A 22,582-nucleotide genomic window follows, 5' to 3' on the forward strand; every position below is an offset into this window, starting at 1 on the left:
TTAGAGTTATGAATGCAATGATAGCTCTGTGAAAATGCATTATGTGTAAATACACATTTGCCTGTATTATTAGACTCCGTGAGTGTTCTAGATTTACCTACCCTCTTAAAGATGATGGATTTAGCTGATGCAAAATGAAACCAACAGCTAAATACCAGGGTGAGAGACCAAGTGAGCCTTGAGAAATAACAGGGTCATATGTCACTCTTTTGACGTTGGAGTTCACATGTGAGGTACTCCAACCCCAAATTACTCCCCCTATAAAGGACAAGCTGTTCTCTCCACTGGGCCGCACTAATAACCCACTTCCAATCTTTATAATGACTGAGAATGGCTATGAGGATAACACTGCCTTTCTTGGGGAATGGGGACCGTTCCAACAGATGGTGTTCTTTCTCTTATGTTTGAGTATCATCCCTAACGGCTTTACAGGTATGTCTATTGTGTTCATCGGTGATACACCATCCCACCATTGCCTCATACCCGCAAATGCGAACATTACTGGCGAATGGAGAAATCACAGTATTCCTTTGGAGGAGGAAAGCGGGAATGTTGTGCTCAGTAAATGCGCCAGATACAAACTCGATGTCATACAGAGTTTCTCAGAAAGAGGTTATGTCCCAGGGATCGATGTCAACGTTTCTGAAATACAACACGAGACCTGTTTGGATGGCTGGGAATACGATCGGGGGACGTACATCTCCACCATTGTGTCCGAGGTATGATGAGATGCGACGGTTAAAACGGGTGGGGTTTTTGTTTTATTTCGGTTGTCTGTCTGGATACGATGTTTTTTTTTTATGGGAGTCAAACATTGTTGCAGCGAGTGAAACAGTGTTGCATTGCTTCCACTCACTTTATAGCGAGTGACATATTTCTGTGGGAGTAAAATGTTGTTGCAGCGAGTGAAACAGTGTTGCGTTGCTTTCGCTGTAATTTTGTAGCTATTCCGTGGCAAATTAATGAAGTACTTGGCAAAGTATTAATTTATGCATCACTGCACAGTTGTTAGCATATTCCATCATCAACGTTTGGGAATGTAGGCTATTCACCATACGGGTTCCAACTGCATATTGCATACGCTATACGATGAGCTCACGTTCGGAAATGTTTGCCTTCACAAAAGGCTATTGATCTCAGATGAACAGGCATCCTCCATGTGGTCCACAGTAGGCCTAAATGAAGAACGTAATTGTACAACCTACCAATAATCCATAACGACAAATTACTTGTTTTTTTAACTAAATCTATTCACCTGATCTTCCCAAACTTCTCACCTATATGTTATTTTTTACGATTTAGCCCAATGATTGTTCATATTGCCAACTACTATGTCCACTGTATGTCCAATTATTTTGCCCATCATTCATTATCCCTTAATGCGTTCATTTTATCGGCCTAATGATCTGTGTGTGTGTGTGTGTGTGTGTGTGTGTGTGTGTGTTTGAGTGTAGTGGGACCTGGTGTGTGCTGATAAGTGGAAGAATCCATTGACCTCTTCTGTGTTCTTCTGTGGTGTCCTCACTGGCTCCTTCCTCTCTGGCCAGCTCTCTGACAGGTAATGGATGGCCCATGTGAGTCCCAAGTGGCACACTTTTCCCTACATAGTGTGCACTATTTTGACCAGGTCCAATAGGTCTCTGTTCAATAAGAGTACACCATCTAGGGAAAAGGGTGCCATTTGGAACAAACCCTATGTCACATGTTTAGCTTTGCTGTCATCTTTAGTTTGGACACTTCATCCCCAATGCTTGGCTATGCGTTTTCTGTTTTTCATCATTTCCTTAGAGATTAGTTTTAGCAGTAAGCACAGAACTGTTACACAGTGTCCCATAAAAACATTTTATATCCTTACTTTATTGGAGGATCATTTAGAATTCTTCTCCTGATTGAAGATGTTTAGGAATAGCCTACTCATAATCTGCATGTGGATGATTTCAACCTAACTTTTATTTCTCTCAGGTTTGGGAGGAAAAATATTCTCTTTGCCACCATGGGAGTTCAGACTGTGTTCACATTTATCCAGGTCTTCTCTCCAACCTGGGTTGTATTCTGTGCCTTATTCTTTGTTGTCGGGATGGGGCAAATCTCAAATTATGTGGCTGCATTTGTGCTAGGTATCTTTATTTATCTTGATCATTCATTCATGATTTTATCCAATGTCATTATTACACAGTTGTTACTGGTGTTGATGTGCACCATGTTTTCTTTACGCCCGATGAACATACATTTAGAAATTCTTCTCATCTACAGGAACTGAAATTTTATCTCCATCCAAACGGATAATCTACTCCACTCTTGGAGTTTGTATGTTCTACACCATTGGCTACACACTCCTTCCAGCAGTGGCCTTCTTCATCAGAGACTGGAGGATGCTGATGCTAGCCCTCACCCTCCCAGGCTTCCTTTATGTCCCTTTTTGGTGGTAGGTGTGTGTAATATACTGTATGCAGGGTATTCAATCCTTCACTAAAGCCCATTCAATTACTTGACTTTGATATAGCATGAGTGCCAGTCTGTCTGTGCTATCATCCTAACTCCATGTCACTCATTGTCATGCCAATTGATTTTGGCTTGATAGTAACGGCAAGGGAGTTTGCAAGAGCAGAAACAGATCTGGGACCAGGCTAACTTTGATATGAACCTGGTTATTTTTTGTGATGTTGCAGGTTCATCCCAGAGTCTCCCAGATGGCTGCTCTCTCAGGGAAGAGTGGAGGAGGCTGAGGCCATACTGAGAGATGCTGCCAGGAGGAACAGAGTCACAGCACCAGAGGTCATCTTCCGGCCTGTACAGGTGATTTCTTCACTCCCAATCCCAGATCAACCTTTAGCTTTTACCGTTATGCACATACTGCAGCTCTGACAATATTGTGAAGGTAATAACAATAAGGCTATAGCCATGCTCTCTAGATTATGTGGAATTCTTACCATATTGATCACATAGAATCCTCTCAGTCACACAAAAGTAATTTTGTTTTTGGGCAAGTTGTTTGTTTGCATTACTCCAAAGATGTTTGTCTAGCTTCTATTTCACTGGTATCCTTCTGTGGTTTTTCCCCTTTAGCTTTAATTCTTACAATCTTGAGTTTTTCAGCGTCCTGTGGAGGTAAAAACAAGTAATTCAATGATCAAACAGGACTTCAAACACTAAACTTTACAGGTCACTTCAGAACATGTGAACTCACATAAACCGCCACAATGACAGCCTATGGACCTGGTCAAGATTCAAAACACTCTTATGTCATTGGAATTGTTCCGCTACTTGTTCATTCATCTCTCTCCATTTGTGTGATTTATGATTATTAGCAGCCTACTGATAAGAAAAAAAAAAAAAAAAGAACCCCATGGTGTTTGGAATGTCTGTCTGGCTGTTTACTAATCTCACTGTGAACTCGACTAGTCCAGTCAAGGCTTCTCACTGTAAACTTGATTTGTCCAGTGAAGGCTTCTCACTGTGAACTCAAATAGTCCAGTCAAGGCTTCTCACTGTAAACTTGATTTGTCCAGTGAAGGCTTCTCACTGTGAACTCAAATAGTCCAGTCAAGGCTTCTCACTGTGAACTTGAATAGTCCAGTCAAGGCTTCTCACTGTGAACTTGAATAGTCCAGTCAAGGCTTCTCACTGTGAACTTGATTTGTCCAGTCAAGGCTTCTCACTGTGAACTTGAATAGTCCAGTCAAGGCTTCTCACTGTGAACTTGATTTGTCCAGTCAAGGCTTCTCACTGTGAACTTGATTTGTCCAGTCAAGGCTTCTCACTGTGAACTCGAATAGTCCAGTCAAGGCTTCTAAATGTGAACTTGAATAGTCCAGTCAAGGCTTCTCACTGTGAACTCGAATAGTCCAGTCAAGGCTTCTCACTGTGAACTCGAATAGTCCAGTCAAGGCTTCTCACTGTGAACTCGAATAGTCCAGTCAAGGCTTCTCACTGTGAACTCGAATAGTCCAGTCAAGGCTTCTCACTGTGAACTTGAATAGTCCAGTCAAGGCTTCTCACTGTGAACCTGAATAGTCCAGTCAAGGCTTCTCACTGTGAACTTGAATAGTCCAGTCAAGGCTTCTCACTGTGAACTTGAATAGTCCAGTCAAGGCTCCTTACTGTGATCGCACTGTGAACTCGACTAGTCCAGTCACTGCACGTCATTGAAAATAAGAATTTGTTCTTAACTGACTTGCCTAGTTAAATAAAGGTAAGTAAAATATCTCCTTCACTTCTCAATGTGGCGTGCTGTCACATAAATTGTATAACTGTCCTTTGAAACTCATGGCTGGGCCTGTAGGTCAACCCATTGCACAAGTTTAATCAAGCATGCCTGTTGTGACAAGTGTGCTTTACTGTACTGCAGTTAGAGCCCAAGGCTGGGAAGTTGGTGGCCCACAACATCTGTGATCTGGTGAGGTCCAGCAACATCCGTTGGGTGTCCATCACGCTGTGGCTGGTCTGGTGAGTCTTGTCTGACACCCTGCATCGCCAATAACAAACAAACAAAACACCTCTGCCCCATAAACTCAGATACGTGGTCAAAAATGCTTACATAACTGACTTTTTTATCCTCATCTTGGTTTCCAACCTCATACAAGAATTACTCCCACACAGATAATGTTATCTAGGGGTTCCCACACAGATTCTGTTACCTAGGGGTCATTTATTTGGTTCATGTTTCGGTCGACTAAATGCCTTTTACAATCTGACTTCTTGTTGAGGAGCTAAGTAATGGTGCCTGAATTGTTACTTTCCTTCCCTGCACCGTTATGACAGAGGGTTTCATTCCCTGCACCGTTATGACAGAGGGTTTCATTCCCTGCACCAGCATGACAGAGGGTTTCATTCCCTGCACCGTTATGACAGAGGGTTTCATTCCCTGCACCGTTATGACAGAGGGTTTCATTCCCTGCACCGTTATGACAGAGGGTTTCATTCCCTTCACCAGCATGACAGAGGGTTTCATTCCCTGCACCGTTATGACAGAGGGTTTCATTCCCTGCACCGTTATGACAGAGGGTTTCATTCCCTGCACCGTTATGACAGAGGGTTTCATTCCCTGCACCGTTATGACAGAGGGGTTCATTCCCTGCACCACTAAGACAGAGTTTCATTCCCTGCACCATTATGACAGAGGGTTTCATTCCCTGCACCATTAAGACAGGGTTTCATTCCCTGCACCGTTATGACAGAGAGTGTCATTCCCTGCACCAGCATGGTACAGTAAGTAATGTGTGTTGATTGTCACTTCAAAAGGCCCTGTCTATAGGCCCTGGTCAAGGGTAGTGCACTGTATAGGGAATTAGGTGGGACGCAAACAATGATGGATGCAACCCATGTTTGTCTCTTCAGGACCATTCTGTCCATCGGGTACTTTGCCTTGTCACTGAACACGTCCAACCTGGCAGGGAGCTCCTATCTGAACTGTTTCCTGTCAGCTGCCATTGAGGTCCCTGCCTATACCATGGCCTGGCTCATGTTCCGCTGCTGCCCCCGGCGCCTGTGTCTCTTCTCCACTCTGTTTCTGGGTGGGGTGGTGCTGCTCTGCATAAACCTCATACCACCAAGTAAGACTCAAACAAAGATAGAGGTATTCATAAAGGCATTCTGTTATCACATCACCCTTAACAACAGAGAGAAATAGACATGCAGATTAAAATCAGATTGAATCAACAATATTGAGTTTGAAACCGGACAATTGATGGCATAGAATGGTGACAAGATTTCAGGTATAGAATAGTATATTACAATAACAAATGCACCCTTCTATAAGAATCTATGACATGACCTTCATTGGCCCTCCATTGCTGTGTCCATGGCAGATCTGAGCTCTGTATCCACTGCACTAGAGATGCTGGGGAAGTTTGGTGTGACTGCAGCTTTTTCCATCGTGTATGCCTACACGGCTGAGCTCTACCCCACTGTCGTGAGGAACACAGCCATAGGGGCCTGTTCCATGGCCTCCAGAGTGGGGAGCATCTCTGCCCCATACTTCATCTATCTGGGTGGGTAGGACTCAAAGCGAAGCTGAAGGAAAGACAGATGTGCACATGGAAGCACTGCAGAGCAGTAATATCACCCCTTTGTCTCTTTGTTATTGTTTAGGATGTGAAGTTTAGTACTTTTTACTTTGTATTTTCTCAGAAACTACATGGAAAAATGCGTAATTACATACAGTAACTAGAAATGAACTATGGTGTTGAGTCTTGTGTAATGAACAACAGCGAGTTTAAGAGCAAGTGTACACAATCCCCACCACTTAAACAAATGGATTTTTCCGTACTGCTTGTTACCGTGTAGTTTCTCGATAAATAGGAAAATGAATAACGAACTGCAAGTATTGCTTGTTACCATATAGTTTCTCAATAAATACAAAACATTTAGTAGTAAAAAATATAGTGCTATCCTATCAACTCCTCTCCTCTCTCCTCTGTCCTCTCTGTCTGTTGGGCAGACACACATTCCCCTCCCTCTCTCCTCTGTCCTCTCTGTCTGTTGGGTAGACACACATTCCCCTCCCTCTCTCCTCTGTCCTCTCTGTCTGTTGGGTAGACACACATTCCCCTCCCTCTCTCCTCTGTCCTCTCTGTCTGTTGGGCAGACACACATTCCCCTCCCTCTCTCCTCTGTCCTCTCTGTCTGTTGGGCAGACACACATTCCCCTCCCTCTCTCCTCTGTCCTCTCTGTCTGTTGGGTAGACACACATTCCCCTCCCTCTCTCCTCTGTCCTCTCTGTCTGTTGGGCAGACACACATTCCCCTCCCTCTCTCCTCTGTCCTCTCTGTCTGTTGGGTAGACACACATTCCCCTCCCTCTCTCCTCTGTCCTCTCTGTCTGTTGGGTAGACACACATTCCCCTCCCTCTCCCTCATTAGTCAGATGTGTGTGATGGCTCTGTCCCCTCTGCCACTTCCTGTCCTGTCCAGTCTGTATGAGTTTGGAACCCTTCCATCCCCCTCTCTCTCTGGCAACTGGGGCTTCCTCTTACCTTCTTACATTTACTCTTTACTGTATCCAGTCCTGGTCAAACTTGTTAAATGCAGTCAAACCAGGTGATTTATGCATCCAGACATCAAAGGAGGCTGGTGGGAGGAGCTATAGGAGGATGAGCTCATTGTATTGGCTGGAATGCAGTTAATGTAACGGAGTCAAACATGTTGTTTCCATGTGTTTGATCTGTTTGATACCGTTATATTTATTCAATTTCAGCCATTACAATGAGCACACCCTCCTATAGCTCCTCCCACCAACCTCCTCTGCCAGACATACAGGCAGAAGCAGAGCATAAAACACTCTTGTCTCTTCACCTTTTGTTCATAGCATTGTTTTGAGCTGATCTAATTGAAAACAATGTTTTCCACTCTCTCATGTATTGCTGCTGTCTTTGACACAGGAGGCTGTTCCAAGTCGCTGCCATACATTCTAATGGGGAGTCTTACAGCTCTGTCTGGGTTGCTTAGCCTCCTGCTGCCTGAGAGCCATCGTATGCCTCTTCCAGACACCATCACTCACATGCAGACCTTCCCAGGGTAAGGCCATATAATACCAAGGCTGCTGTATGTGTGATGCTCTCTGCTGGCAGGGTAGTGTAACAGTGCCACAGGGACAACAGGGTCATATTCCTTAGTGCACACCGTAGCAAACCCTTTTGCAATGGAAAACAAGAGTCTTAATTGACAAGTTCAGGATGTTTTGGTCCGTTTTCAGTTTGTTGGTTTCTAGGGACACAACCCAGCTGGTCAAAAAGGCACGGGGCACTGGAGTTATAATACATGAGCTCTACAATTGTACAGGTGGAAACATTTCATGTTTCATATTTAACAGTTTATATTCAAGAAGTTTGAACCCAAAACTTTAAGAATGTGAAAAGCATTTTTATCAACTTAGTTTATCAATAACCAACCATTCTTTGAAGCTTACTTGAAACCAGAATCACACACGTGCAGAGATTATGTTTCTGAGATGATGATAAATGTCTGATATGTCAATGGTCTTTTTGCCTATCCCTTTAGATGGAAAAAGAGATCAGTGTATTAACTGAGCCAATCTACAGGAGAGGAAGATGTGTCTGATACTTTGTGACAGCTACTGGACACCTCAGTTGTTCTTTCAACATGTACTTGTATGACCTACCACATTGTGTAACTAACCAAGATGCTTATAAAGTACTTTTTCTATGCATTTTATATGTATGAAGTATCAGTATTGTTTTGCATATTTTGTACTTAAAGTTGAAGTCGGAAGTTTACATACACCTTAGCCAAATACATTTAAACTCAGTTTTTCCACAATTCCTGACTTTTAATCCCTGTAAAAATTCCCTGTCTTAGGCCAGTTAGGATCACCACTTTATTGTAAGAATGTGAAATGTCAGAATAATAGTAGAGAGAATGATTGATTTCAGCTTTTACTTCTTTCATCACATTCCCAGTGGGACAGAAATGTATATACACTCAGTTAGTATTTGGTAGCATTGCCTTTTAAATTGTTTAACTTGGCTCAAACGTTTTGGGTAGCCTTCCACAATCTTCCCACGATAAGAATGGAATTTTGGCCCATTCCTCCTGACAGAGCTGGTGTAACTGAGTCAGGTTTGTAGGCCATCTTGCTCGCACACACTTTTTCAGTTATGCCCACAAATTTTCTATAGGATTGAAGTCAGGGCGTTGTGATGGCCACTCCAATACCTTGACTTTGTTGTCCTTAAGCCATTTTTCCACAACTTTGGAAGTGTGCTTGATGCTGCCACCCCCGTGCTTGACGGTTGGAATGGTGTTCTTCAGCTTGCAAGCCTCCCCCTTTTTCCTCCAAACATAACGATGGTCATTATGGCCAAACAGTTCTATTTTTGTTTCATCAGACTAGAGGACATTTCTCCAAAAAGTACAATCTTTGTCCCCATGTGCATTTGCAAACCGTAGTCTGGCTTTTTTATGGCTGTTTTGGAGTGGCTTCTTCCTTGCTGAGCGGCCTTTCAGGTTATGTTGATATAGGACTCATTTTACTGTGGATATAGATACTTTTGTTACTGTTTCCTCCAGCAACTTCACAAGGTCCTTTGCTCTTGTTCTGGGATTGATTTGCACTTTTTGCACCAAAGTATGTTCATTTCTAGGAGACAGCACGCATCTCCTTCCTGAGCGGTATGACAGCTGTGTGGTCCCATGGTGTTTATACTTGCATACTATTGTTTATAAAGATGAGCGATGTACCTTCAGGCATTTGGAAATTGCTCCCAAGGATGAACCAGACTTGTGGAGGTCTACAATCTTTTTTTGTTCTGAGGTCTTGGCTGATTTATTTTGATTTTTCCATGATGTCAAGCAAAAAGGCACTGAGTTTGAAGGCAGGCCTTGAAATATACCCACAGGTACACCTCCAATTGACTCAAATTATGTCAATTAGTCTATCAGAAGCTTCTAAAGCCATGACGTAATTTTCTGGAATTTAAATGCACAGTCAAATTAGCGTATGTAAACTTCTGACCCACTGGAATTGTGATAGAGTGCATTAATCTATCTGTAAACAATTGTTGGAAAAATGACTTGTGTCATGTAGAAGGTAGATGTCCTAACCAACTTGCCAAAAGTATAGTTTGTTTACAAGAAATATGTGGAGTGGTTGAAAAACAAGTTTTAATGACTCCAACCTAAGTGTCTGTAAACTAGTTTTAATGACTCCAACCTAAGTGTCTGTAAACTAGTTTTAATGACTCCAACCTAAGTGTCTGTAAACTAGTTTTAATGACTCCAACCTAAGTGTCTGTAAACTAGTTTTAATGACTCCAACCTAAGTGTCTGTAAACTAGTTTTAATGACTCCAACCTAAGTGTCTGTAAACTAGTTTTAATGACTCCAACCTAAGTGTCTGTAAACTAGTTTTAATGACTCCAACCTAAGTGTCTGTAAACTAGTTTTAATGACTCCAACCTAAGTGTCTGTAAACTTCCGACTTCAACTGTACTTTATTTGTACTCGCTGATTTTATAACTGCACATGTTTATTTTTATATAGACTCTTGCCAGGATGTTGTACCTCACAGAGCTAGAGGACAACAACAAATGTCCTAACAAAATAATGAATTCATAGTAAAATGCAGAGATGAGCCCTTTCACAGCTTCTCATAAAAATGTTATCAACATAAACATTTATATATTAAGGTTGAACCAACAGATTACATGTAACAAAAATGATATACAAAATGATTATGTGAAATTGAATGAAACAATAATGTATGTTGATGCTAATATGATGTACAATATTCCATTATGTTTCTATATGATAACAATAGCATAATATATTTAATATGCCATATACTATTTTTAACAGTTTCATTAATTTTAATTAACTTAACCATTATGACACACCCCTCACTATTGTCATTGGTTACACTAATTGCACTGTTTGTCTACATAACCTGGTTCAAGTATTCATGACATTACCATGAGGAAGGCAGTGATGCCGAAATGTTGGTAAATATCCATTAAATAAAGATTATACGAGGAGTGTACAACTTATTTTATTGTGATAGTTTATAGTTTATTCGCCGTTAGTCATCACCTCCACACAAACTATTGTTCTGGGTGTGGGCCAGCTCATGTTTTTTGTTTTTGTTTTCTTATCAACATAAAGACAGCAAATATATATTTGTAATATATAAGTACCAGTCAAAAGGTTGAACACATCTACTCATTCAAGGGTTTTTATTTATTTTCACAATTTTTGACATTGTAGAATGGAATCATGTAGTAACCAAAATATGTAGAAAATAGTAAAAATAAAGAAAAACCCTTGAATGAGTAGGTGTGTCCAAACATTTGACTAGTACTGTATATATTAGAGTTTGAACAGAGTTTTTGTTCTTACATTGAGAATTGGTGTAAGTGTCTTAAAAAATGTTGTGGTGTCCAATTGGTAGTTACAGTCTTGTTCCATCGCTGCAACTCCTGTACGTATTCGGGAGAGGCGAAGGTCGAGAGCCGTGCGTCCTCTGAAACACAACCCAGCCAAGCTGCACTGCTTCTTGATACAATGCCCGCTTAACCCGGAAGCCAGCCGCACCAATGTGTCGGAGGAAACACCGTACACCTGGCGACCGTGTCAGCGTGCATTGCGACCGGCCCACCACAGGAGTCGCGAGTGCGCGATGGGACAAGAACATCCCTGTCGGCCAAACCCTCATGAAGATGGGCCAATTGTGCACCGCCCCATGGATCTCCCAGTTGTGGCCAGCTGCGACAGAGCCTGGACTTGAACTAGTATCTCTAGTGGCACAGCTAGCACTGTGATGCAGTGTCGGGAGGCCAGGAGTGTTTTCTTGGCTTTTTGACAACCAAATAATAAATTCAAAATTCCATTGGCAGGCTCTTGGTATCAAAGCCTCTCCTCGAAAGATGTCCTACATTTAATTTAAAATGACTCTTTTTCCTTCATCTAGGTTAAGCAAAGTGTCAAATGTTTTCTATCAACACGCTATGAAGACATTCATATGAAAGCCAACAATAAACACTTGTCTTATACAATATATGGCTTGATCAATGCAATACAAAATAAGAAAAATTACGTGTATTTACACTGGACAAAACACCAAATAAAAATACACTGTATGGCCAAAAGTATGTGGACACTTGCTCATTGAACCTCTCATTCCAAAATCATGGGCATTAATAGGGATTTGGTCCCCCTTTGCTGGTATAACAGCATCCACTCTTCTGGGGAGGCTTTCCATTAGATGTTGGAACATTGCTACAGGGCTTCCATTCAGCCACAAGAGCATTAATGAGGTCGGGCACTGATGTTGGGCGATTAGGCCATGGTCGCGGTCGGCAGTCCAATTAATCTCAAAGGTGTTCGATGGGGTTGACGTCAGGTCTCTGTGCAGGCCAGTGAACACCAATCTCAACAAACCATTTCTGTATGGACCTAATGTTTGTGCACAGGGACATTGTCATGCTGAAACAGGAAAGGGCCTTCCCCAAACTGTTGACACAAAGTTGGAAGCACAGAATTGTGCATTTTAGCATTAATATTTCCCTTCACTGGAACTAAGGGGCCTAGCCCAAACCATGAAAAACAGGTCCAGACCATTATTCCTCATCCACCAAACTTTACAGTTGGCACTATGCATTGGGGTAGGTAGCGTTCTCCTGGCATCCGCCAAACCCAGATTCGTCTGTCGGACTGCCAGATGGTGAAGCGTGATTCACCACTCCAGAGAAAGCGTTTCCACTGCGCCAGAGTCCACTGGCGGCGACCTTTACACCACTCCAGCGACGCTTGGCATTAAACATGGTGATCTCAGGCTTGTGTGCAGCTGCTTGGCCATGGAAACCCATTTCATTAAGCTCCCGACGAACAGTTCTTGTGTGGCTTACCACTTCACGGCTGAGCCGTTGTTGCTCCTAGATATTTCCACTTCACAATAACAACACTTACAGTTGAGCAGGGCAGAAATTTGATGAACTGACTTGTTGGAAAGGTGGTATCCTATGATGGTGCCACGTTGACAGCCATTCTACTGTCAATGTTTGTCTATGGAGATTGCATGGGTGTTTGCTTAGTTGTATACACGTGTCAGAAACCGGTGTGGCTGAAATAGCCATATCCACTCATTTGAAACGGTGTCCACATACCTTTAGTGTATTTTCAAAGCAGTTATAAAGTAATTACAATCTAGTGTCATTTGGCTTCATCCTTGGGCTGTTCAGGTGGTCTCTCATCCTCTTCTGAGATGGGCATTTTAGCCTGTAGGAAAGATTTACACACTATTAAAGGATTGTTTTCACTCATAATCAACATCAGCTGAGTCATTCAGTGTTTTTAATTACAACTGTTTCATAAATAACCTGTAATAATGCTGAAAGACCAATAAACTAAACTACAGTATGAGGTGATGCGTATTGCTCACCACTTTCGTTTGTGCATCTGCTTAATGGTCTCTGGTAGAGGATGGCCAAAGCTCTCTGGTAAAAGAGGAATGGCCATAGCTGACAGGACAAGAAGACTCCCCAGTAAAATGTATGGCAAATACTTATAATAGGTACCTTCAGAGAGAAAGAAAGAGAGAGAGAACACAATTATTCATCTATTTCAAACATTGCAAGGGACTTGACATAATATATAGCCAGAAAAGCAGAATATGAATGTGGCTCTTTTAAGCACCACCGTGTGGTCAATTGTTGCATTGAAAATAAACACTCACTCAAGGTCATGATGTAGGGAGTGATGATACTGCCTACCCTAGAGATCATGGCACAGGAGCCTAGCGCAGTGTTCTTGATCACTGTGGGATACAGCTCTCCAGTGTAGGCATACATCAGTGCAGTACCAATGGCCATGCCAAATTTACCCAACATCTCCAGGGCTATGGATAGGCTAGGTAGACCTGGGCCAGTGAGATACATATGGTATTGTTAATCAAAGCCTAAATCTTTTTTTTGTGTGCCTTTTTGTTATTTGTGCACTATTGGTGATCTTTTTCATGGTTATGACACTGTATTGTGGGACCAAGAACTGAGAGCCAGGCTAGTTTCTGTATGCATCCCAAATGACACCCTATTCCCTTTATAGGGCACTCCTTTTGACCAGAGCCCTATGGGGAAATAGGGTGCCATTTGGTACACAGTCTTACTTGGCGGTACCAGCTGGATGAAGTAGAGAGCTCCCCCTCCTAGCAGCATGCTAGCGGAGGCAGATATCCTCCTGGGTAGGTAGCGCAAGAAGAGCCAGCTGATGACGTAAGCAGGCACCTCGATGGCAGCAGAGATGAAACAGTTCACGTAGGGGTCTCCATGGAGACGGGATGTGTTCAGGGATATGGCGAAGTAGCCCATACTCAGGGTGAACCTGGATAGCACATTGAAAGCATGGAACACGAAAACAATGCAAATATCAGCCGTCTGAAGTGAGACTTTTCACAATAGGTGAGGACAGCCAGGTAAAGCCACTGAGGCCTACAGTACATAGTACTGTGGAGAGGCAGAGTGAAGTGGTATGGTCAAGGATGCTTCGTTAACCAGGTTTTGCATAACTTTTTGGATAACATTCTTTTGTTTCTTAGTTGCCCCTTCAACCTGATCTTTCAAACTGTTGACACACATTAACATTGTTACTATCTGTTAACCTCGTCAAACATTGACCTGTGTAGTTAAGTGTCTCTCAACATATGCACTTCCACATGCAACCCCCCTGTTGTCAAACATCTGTCCTGGGATGAGCTGGTTGGGTAAAGTAAATACATAATGTTACAATCATGTTACTATCATGTATTATTGTAAGTTGGTGTACAATTCAGTCTATGACTGCGAGAAACCAAGAACAGCTTCTACTGTTACATCATGCTACCATGATATAACCATGGCTACTATGGCTGTGGTCAAAGATATTCACAGACTGAAGATCATGGCAATAGGCCAGTCAGTTAGAAGTGGATCGCTGCAGGTATAACTTCCCTGTAAATAATGCTTTACATATGTCTGAATGGCATGCCATGATCACGAGATAGGGTTCAAAAGAGTAGACTTCGGGAGTGTCCCAGTGTGAACGTGTGAGTTTTAATGGATGCTCACCACACTAGAGCCAATATGAGGGTGATTTTACGAATGTTGCTAGTCTTCAGGAGGTCCAGAGGACTGTGATGTTCCTCTGGTTTAGGTTTCTCTTCACCCTGCAAATCAGTGTTAGTAGCACACATTCATCTGCGTTGCCGAGATGAATTCTATGTTAACTCAGTCAGACTGCATATGCCACAAAATGAATAATTTATTCCATCTCATAGAGATTATGATGTCAGTCAGGTGCACCTGCTTAGTATTTTAATAAGGAGATACCTCTGACTCCTCAAAGATGACCTCTGGTGCTGTGACTCTGTTCCTCCTGGCAGCGTCTCTCAGTATGGCCTCAGCCTCCTCCACTCTTCCCTGAGAGAGCAACCATCTGGGAGACTCTGGGATGAACCTGTTGCACAATGAATTTAAAGTAAATGTTCAAAACAATACAGTAGGTTTCATAAACATGATTAAAATAAGCCAAGAATGAGGAAAGATCATAGTATAGCCTATTTCAGAAGTATTTTCTCATGTACAGTTTATTTCTCATTTAAAAATGTCTGCATTTTATGACCGTTTATGAATGAAGACTGTTGCCTGTGACCTTTGGTTGATGTCTAAGGTGTGTTACCCATGACCTACCACCAGAGGGGGATGTATACCAGGCCAGGCACAGACATAACCAGAAGGAGCGACCTCCAGTCCCGGATGAAGAATGCCAGGAGAGGCAGCATCATGTAGCCGAAGGCAAAGAACAGACACACCCCCAGTGTAACGTATAGGACACGCACTGTGGCCGTCAAGATTTCTGTGCCTGAATAAAGCAATAAATAAACAAAAACCTGTGATTTGCATGACTCACCCAATACGAACGCTGCCACATAGTTGGATATTTGCCCCAGTCCCACAATGAAGAAGAGGACTGAGAACATTTCCCAGGACTGAGAAAAGACTTGAACAAAGGTAAAGAGTGTCTGGACTGCCATGGTCACAAAAAGGACAGGCTTTCGCCCAAACCTATAAACACACAAGGGACTTAGAGATCAGAAGAGAGGGGACTTTCTTCAGTCAAAGAGTTAGTATTCCAATAGATGTTATTGTGGATTTTATGAAGCTGCAAATAGGTCTAGTCAGTCCATCCATACAGATCAACAAAGATTAGGCTGCACCCCATCCCACTTTATTCCTTTATAGTGCACTACGAACTAGTGCACTATGAACTAGTGCACTATAAAGGTAAAAGTGTTCCATTTGGGATGCGTCCTTACTGTTTAGTGATCATCATGAGGTGGAGTACCGGTCAGAGAGCTGTCCAGAGAAGAAGGAGCCACACAGCACCCCAAGGAAGTACACAGAGGAAGTAAATGGCTGCTTCCATTTGTCATTGCACACTAAGTCAAACTGAAACACAACAGCATTCAGGGAATAGTGAGAAAAAATGATTGATTGTTATACATATTGGGCGAACAATCGATGGTGCAAACTTCAGTGCATCAACATACAACAGAAAATTCCCATCAGACAAATCAAGTTTAGAAATGTTGGTTCTACTAAAGGCTTCTATGGAGTGAGGGGGGGGGGCAATCCAACTTTATTTTTGTTGTCTGTCTAGGTGTTGTTACTCAGGCTTGCATTTCTCTTTGTCATGTGATGACCTAACTGACTTTGGTCTGTTGAGGAACCTCTTCATACCTCACGCTGATGTTATGGTCACATGGTTTTGAACATAAGACAATCATTCTGTGAGTAGAATGAGATACTAGAGTAGTAAAGTCACTCATTTACCTGAGATCATCCTGATTTTTTAAAGCATAATATATTGTATATCAGTAACTTGAGCAGAGCTTTGAAACAGCCCAATAGAATCGTAGGGGACAATTCCCACTTAGGAATTCACCCCTTTCGGTAACACTTCATTTTAATGGGTCCTTATTACAGTCAAAATCTCTACTCAATGTTGTTGCTAGCACTTGCCCCCAAAAAGTGAACTATCTGGGTTAGCTTGCTTGAATTTACAAAAACAGATCAGATATACAGTAGGTCAATCTCACTGACTGGGGTCTACCATACCGCTGTCATCCCAGATTATAATTTAAATAATAATTTCTAATTAATGTGTACATTACCCATTATGACAACCTGAACCTCGTTACCATCCAAGTGAGAGGATAAACCCTCAAGTACAACACAGAGTACATGTAATATCTGCATAAGTACAATGTAATTACTACATGTTACACAGTATTTAGCTAGATAAAATGAAGTGTATCTTGAGGGATACTTACTTGTAATTAATGTGTACTTATATAGTACATTACCCACCCTGACAACCTGGCCCTTATTTGAAGGATTCAGGAAGCGCCATCAAAGTGGGAGAATAAACACACTAGTACACCACAGAGTACATGTAATACCTGCAAAGGTACAATGTAATTACGAGGTGTTACACAGGATTTTGCTAGTTAAAATGAAGTGTATCTTGGAGTGTACTTACTTGTAATTATTGTGTACCTACAAAGTATGTTACCCATTCTGACAATCTAAATCGTCAACTTCTGAAAGCAATATCCAAGTGAGAAAATATACACACTAATACACCACAGAGTACATATCTGTAATATCTGCATAAATACAAGGTTGTCGCTAGTTGTTACAAAGAACCTATATCAATTTCTATATAATTACTTATTACTCGTTACCAAGTGTAAATATCTACAAACAAATTGTTCAAATCAAACTTTATTAGTCACATGCGCCGAATACAACAAGAGTAGACCTTACTGTGAAATTGTTACTTTCAAACCCTTAACCAACAGTGCAGTTCAAGAAGAGTTAAGAAAATGTTACCAAATAAACTAAAGTGACTAAAAGGTGAAGTGACTATGCACAGATAATAAACAGCGAGTAGCAGAAATGTGCAAAACAAATGTATGGGGGGGTCAATGTAAATGTCCGGTGGCCACTTGATTAATTGTTCAGCAGTCTTATGGCTTGGGGGTAAAAGGTGTTGTCGTGCCCTCTTCATGACTGCCATTGTGTGTTTGGATCATGAAAGATCATTGATGATGTGGACACCAAGGAACTTGAAACTATAGACCTGCTCCACTACAGCCCTGTTGATGTTAATGGGGGCCTGTTTGGCCCGCTTTTTTCCTGTAGTCTACTATCAGCTCATTTGTCTTGCTCACATTAAGGGAGAGGTTGTTGTTCTGGCACCACACTGCCAGGTCTCTGACCTCCTCCCTATAGGCTGTCTCATCGTTGCCGGTGATCAGGCCTACCACTGTTGTTTTGTCAGCAAACTTAATGATGGTTTTGGAGTCATGTTTGGCCAAGCAGTCGTCGGTGAACAGGGAGTACAGGAGTGGACTAAGTACACACCCTTGAGGGGCCCCAGTGTTGAGGATCAGCGTGGCAGATGTGTTGTTGCCTACCCTTACCACCTGGGGGCGACCCATCAGGATGTTCAGGATCCAGTTGCAGAGGGAGGTGTTTAGTCCCAGGGTCCTTAGCCTAATGATGAGCTTTGTGGGCAATATGGTGTTGAATGCTGAGCTGTAGTCAATTAACAGCATTCTCATATAGGTGTTCCTTTTGTCCAGGTGGGAAAGGACAGTGTGGAGTGCGATTGAGATTGCACAGGGACTATGGTGGTCTGCTTGAAACATGTAGCTATTACAGACTCAGTCAGGGAGAGGTTGAAAATGTCAGTGAAGACACTTGTCAGTTGGTCCGAGCATGCTTTGAGTACACGTCCTGGTAATCCATCTGGCCCCGCGACTTTGTGAATGTTGACCTGTTTAAAGGTCTTGCTCACATCGGCTACCACACAGTCATCCAGAACAGCTGGTGCTGTCGTGCATGCTTCAGTGTTGCTTGCCTCGAAGCGAGCATAAAAGGCATTGAGCTCGTCTGGTAAGCTCTCGTCACCAGGCAGCTCGCGTCTGGGTTTCCCTTTGTAGTCCGTAATCGTTTTCAAATCGTGCCACATCCGAGTGTCAGAGCCGATGCAGTAGGATTAAATGTTAATCCTGTATTGATGATTTGCTTGTTTGATGGTTCGTCTAAGGATTTCTTATAGGCGTCTGGATTAGTGTCCGGCTCCTTGAAAGCGGTAGCTCTAGCCTTTAGCTCGATGCGGATGTTGCCTGTAATCCATGGCTTCTGGTTGGGATATGTACGTACGGTCACTGTGGGGACGACGTCGTCGATGTACTTATTGATGAAGCCGATGACTGAGGTGGTATACTCCTCAATGCCATTGGATGAATCCCGGAACATATTTCAGTCTGTGCTAGCAAAACTGTCCTGTAGCGTAGCATCCACGCCTTCTGACCACTACCGTATTGAGCGAGTAGCTGGTGCTTCCTGCTTTAGTTTTTGCTTGTAAGCAGGAATCAGGAGGAAAGAATTATGGTCAGATTTTCCAAATGGAGGGCGGGGGAGAGCTTTGCATGCATCTCTGTGTGTGGAGTGAAGGTGGTCTCAAGTTTTTTTCCCTCTGGTTGCACATGTGACATGCTGGTAAAAATGTGGTAAAAACGGACTTAAGTTTGACTGCATTAACGTCCACGACCACTAGGAGCGCCGCTTCTGGATGAGCATTTTCTTGTTTGCTTATGGCCTTATAGAGTTGGTTGAGTGCGCTCTTAGTCCCAGCATCGGTCTGTGTTGGTAAATAGACATTAGCTAGGCCTAGCTAGCTAATGTTACCTAGCTAGTTGTTGGATTATCCAGCTAGCAATAATAGTGTTTGCTAACACTAATTAGTTAGCTACATTGAAAAGGAACTAACGTTACTCATAGTGTGTTGACACAAGTAGCTAGCTAGCTGGCTAGCTAACGTTAACATGATGGGTTTGTCTCAAGTAATACCCTTGGGTAACGGATAACGTTACCAAGAGAACAGGGTTCTGGGAAGATGCGAGTTTGTTGCGAGCGTCTGAAGCGAGCTTCTGCGAGCTTGTTGCACAGATCTAGACACGATGCCTTAATTCCTTGGATAAATAAATAATTTCACCATTGCATCCCATCCAAAAGTGGGAATGTTTGTGAAACCCTTGCAATGTTGCATGATGGAAAGAGTTTGTCTTATGACCATTTTAAGTGGATTTATAAATCATTATTCAACCAAGCTTAATAGTAATTTGTGCATGTCCAAGTGTAAGCCTATCTCACAATTTGAACGTGTCTAAAATAAAATGTTTTTGCCATTTGGCCAGGGCATCAGACTCCAGAGACCTTGGCTGTGTTTCAAACACTTATCCCCTCAGCCCTCAAATTAAATGGACACTTCTAATAAAGTATTATGATGTCTGACGAGTATACACTTGCAGGGTAAGGGGCAAGCGACAAAGGAATGATTTTTAAATGGACCGCCCTTGCCCGGAAATCCGTCACTCGTTCATCCCGCGATGATTGTTTTTTCAGCCACCGGTAGCTTGTGGGTGCTTTATATGCGCTACAGTCAATTATGATTGCATGTCTACTTATATTAACTATATAATTATTAATATACGCCTACTGTTTGATAGCTAGCAAATTAATTAGCTAACTAACGTTAGCCTGCCTAGCTACTTCTGAAAAAGGAAAATGTTTTATTTCTACAATTTCCAAAAGCTAATCAAACAAAAACATAATTACTTTTACAATATGTTTTTGTGCATTAGTAGCACAATTACGAACGTATTTACATTAGTTTTACTTACACTTGTATGTTGACTCCATATTTACATTGAGGTTTTAAGTTTTGGCTGACTTTTCCTAGTACCAAAAACTTTCTGCATCATTGAAGGTCCCAAAGAACACAGTGGCCTCCATCATTCTTAAATCAAAGACGTTTGGAACCACCAAAACTCTTCCATGAGCTAGCTGGCTGCCCAGCCAAATTGAGCACATTACACAGGGCTCTGTGTAAGGTCAGTCATGTACTTCCACACTGATCCTCGACACCCTTTCTGTATGGACATCTATTTGTGAAAGGGGCCATTGTCATGCTGAAACAGGAAAGGGCCTTCCCCAAACTGTTGTCACACAGTTCGTCTAGAATGTCATTGTATGTTGTGGCGGTAAGATTTCCCTTCACTGGAACTAAGGGGCCTAGCCCGAACCATGAAAAACAGCCCCAGACCATTATTCCTCCTCCAACAAACTTTTAGTTGGCACTTTGCATTGGGGCAGGTAGCGTTCTTCTGGCATCCGCCAAACCCAGATTCGCCCACTGGACTGCCTGATGGTGAAGCGTGATTCATCACTTCGGTGAGCGCGTTTCCACTGCTCCAGAGCTTTATACCACTCCAGGCGACGCTTGGCATTGCGCATGGTGATCTCAGGCTTGTGTGCGGCTATTCGGCTACGGAAACCAATTTCATGAGGTTCCCGACGAACAGTTCTTGTGCTGACTTTGCTTCCAGAGGCAGTTTGGAACTCAGTAGTGAGGACAGACGATTTTTACGTACTACGCGCTTCAGCATTCGGCGGTCCCGTTCTGTGAGCTTGTGTGGCCTACCACTTTGTGGCTGAGCCGTTGATGCTCCTAGCTGTTTCCACTTCACAATAACAGCACTTACAGTTGACCAGGGCAGCTGTAACAGGGCAGAAATTTGATGAACTGAGTTGTTGGAAAGGTGGCATTAAAATATAACCTTTTTTTAAGCAAGAGTAGTGGCAACCAGGGACAGGGTTGTGAGAAAAAATGTGGTTTCTGACTCTGAGAAAGTAGATAAAGGGCTTGATTGCCAAAATCCCAAAGTATACCTTTATGTTCATGGTCAGAATAGCATGGAGAGAAACATGCATAAAATGGGATTTACCTTCCATCTAAGCACGCATCACTCGGGTCAGAATCGGCCCCCAACTGCCCTGGGCATTTTCAGGAGCAGCTTATAGAGAGAGAATGTCTGTATACTCACCTCAGTGACTATGGTGGACTGGTATATATCTTTGCTGTAGCTCCATCCATCCACACAGCACTCCTGCTCCACCCCAGTGAGGTTGACGTCCAGGCCGGGGATGTAGCCCAGAGCAGACAGGTTTCTGACCACATCCAGCCTGTATCTGCTGCACTTGCTCTCCTTCTCCTGTCCGTTCACCACCTCAATGGGAATGATGGCCTTCCTCCATCCCTCACTCAGGTTGCCCGAGTCTGGGACAAAACAGTGGTGCGGGGGGCTGTCCCCTAGAAAGATGACGGAGAAGGCGCTGAATCCATTGGGAATGGTGCTGGCACAGAGCAGAAAGAAGACAGTCTGTTGAAAGGGTCCCCACTCCCCCAGGAAGGCTGTGTTATCCTCATAGCCTCTCATGCTGAGCCAAGGCCTCCTCTTATGGCTGGGTGTTGTAGCGGAGTAAAGCTGCAGCTGTAACCTGTAAACTTGTAAGCTCCTCCCCTCAACACTGTTGATCTCTAGGATAATAATGAGTCAATGGCAGCCAGGAATCTAAGTCAGCCTCTTTTCATTCTCTGCTCTGACCTTTGTCTACATAACCCATAACACTAATGATTTACAGCCTCTAGCATTGACTAACTGTCCACATCTGTGTGACTGACTGACTGGCACTCCCTCAGACACTATCAGACTGGGACCAAAACACCCAAACTTAAACCAACCTGGCCTGAATCTAAAAACTTCCTCAACTAGAATGACCCATTTTTAGAAGTGTAAGCTGCGCCAAGATATAAAATAGGTTGTTTAATATAGCCGAATCAGAGTCTTTACTGTACCTAGCTGGCCTAGACCTTCCAACAGTGAGACTACAGTCAAGTGAGCCGACACTGTTCTTCAGTTTGCAGTGAATGTTTGTGCGTGAATACACAACACTTTACGGTACAGAGTGTTTTCTGTTTTGGAAACTGAGTCAGATGCACTCTCATGCACCATAGCTGCTAATCATTCCAAGCCAACAGTTTGAAGCACACTTATTCAATGTTCCTTCATCAAAATGATACCAAATTCATTTTCACGCTTAATTAAAAATTACTTTGATATCACTGGTAGAGTGAGGCAGTAGCCTAACGGGGTAATATTTTGCAAACACACACATGCTCACAA

The 22,582-nt window shown here is 42.7% G+C and overlaps 2 protein-coding genes across 3 annotated transcripts; one reads left to right on the top strand and one right to left on the bottom strand.

The window, feature by feature from the left end:
- Positions 1–266: 266 nt before the first annotated feature.
- On the top strand, positions 267–8,167 carry slc22a21 (solute carrier family 22 member 21). Of its 2 annotated transcripts, none has more exons than XM_031807714.1 (10): positions 267–719; positions 1,455–1,558; positions 1,963–2,117; positions 2,254–2,425; positions 2,670–2,796; positions 4,349–4,446; positions 5,338–5,552; positions 5,808–5,990; positions 7,380–7,515; positions 7,999–8,167. In XM_031807714.1, the coding sequence occupies exons 1-10, from the start codon at positions 321–323 to the stop codon at positions 8,021–8,023; spliced, it is 1,614 nt and encodes a 537-aa protein (XP_031663574.1). In that variant the 5' UTR covers positions 267–320; the 3' UTR covers positions 8,024–8,167. The 2 variants fall into 2 exon arrangements, with proteins under 2 accessions (XP_031663574.1, XP_031663575.1); XM_031807715.1 differs by having other exon boundaries at positions 5,835–5,990.
- A 1,948-nt stretch (positions 8,168–10,115) lies between these two features.
- On the bottom strand, positions 10,116–22,232 carry LOC109872436 (solute carrier family 22 member 5). Its single transcript, XM_020463639.2, has 10 exons — positions 21,443–22,232; positions 15,829–15,932; positions 15,394–15,548; positions 15,174–15,345; positions 14,814–14,940; positions 14,553–14,650; positions 13,616–13,830; positions 13,187–13,369; positions 12,893–13,028; positions 10,116–12,729 (listed from the first exon to the last, which is right to left on the bottom strand). The coding sequence occupies exons 1-10, from the start codon at positions 21,833–21,835 to the stop codon at positions 12,651–12,653; spliced, it is 1,662 nt and encodes a 553-aa protein (XP_020319228.1). The 5' UTR covers positions 21,836–22,232; the 3' UTR covers positions 10,116–12,650.
- Between the last annotated feature and the right edge of the window lie 350 nt (positions 22,233–22,582).

This window comes from Oncorhynchus kisutch, linkage group LG28 (genome assembly GCF_002021735.2).
Source record: "Oncorhynchus kisutch isolate 150728-3 linkage group LG28, Okis_V2, whole genome shotgun sequence".
Taxonomy (NCBI): Eukaryota; Metazoa; Chordata; class Actinopteri; order Salmoniformes; family Salmonidae; genus Oncorhynchus; species Oncorhynchus kisutch.

Excerpts from the sequence above, each read along its gene's own strand:
- slc22a21 (XM_031807714.1), top strand. The coding sequence starts at position 321 with ATGACTGAGAATGGCTATGAGGATAACACTGCCTTTCTTGGGGAATGG. Across the intron at positions 720-1,454 it reads TCTCCACCATTGTGTCCGAG|TGGGACCTGGTGTGTGCTGA; the intron begins GTATGATGAGAT and ends GTTTGAGTGTAG. Across the intron at positions 4,447-5,337 it reads ATCACGCTGTGGCTGGTCTG|GACCATTCTGTCCATCGGGT; the intron begins GTGAGTCTTGTC and ends TTGTCTCTTCAG.
- LOC109872436 (XM_020463639.2), bottom strand. The coding sequence starts at position 21,835 with ATGAGAGGCTATGAGGATAACACAGCCTTCCTGGGGGAGTGGGGACCC. Across the intron at positions 15,933-21,442 it reads AGTCCACCATAGTCACTGAG|TTTGACTTAGTGTGCAATGA; the intron begins GTGAGTATACAG and ends GTTGTGTTTCAG. Across the intron at positions 12,730-12,892 it reads CAGATGCACAAACGAAAGTG|GCTAAAATGCCCATCTCAGA; the intron begins GTGAGCAATACG and ends TCTTTCCTACAG.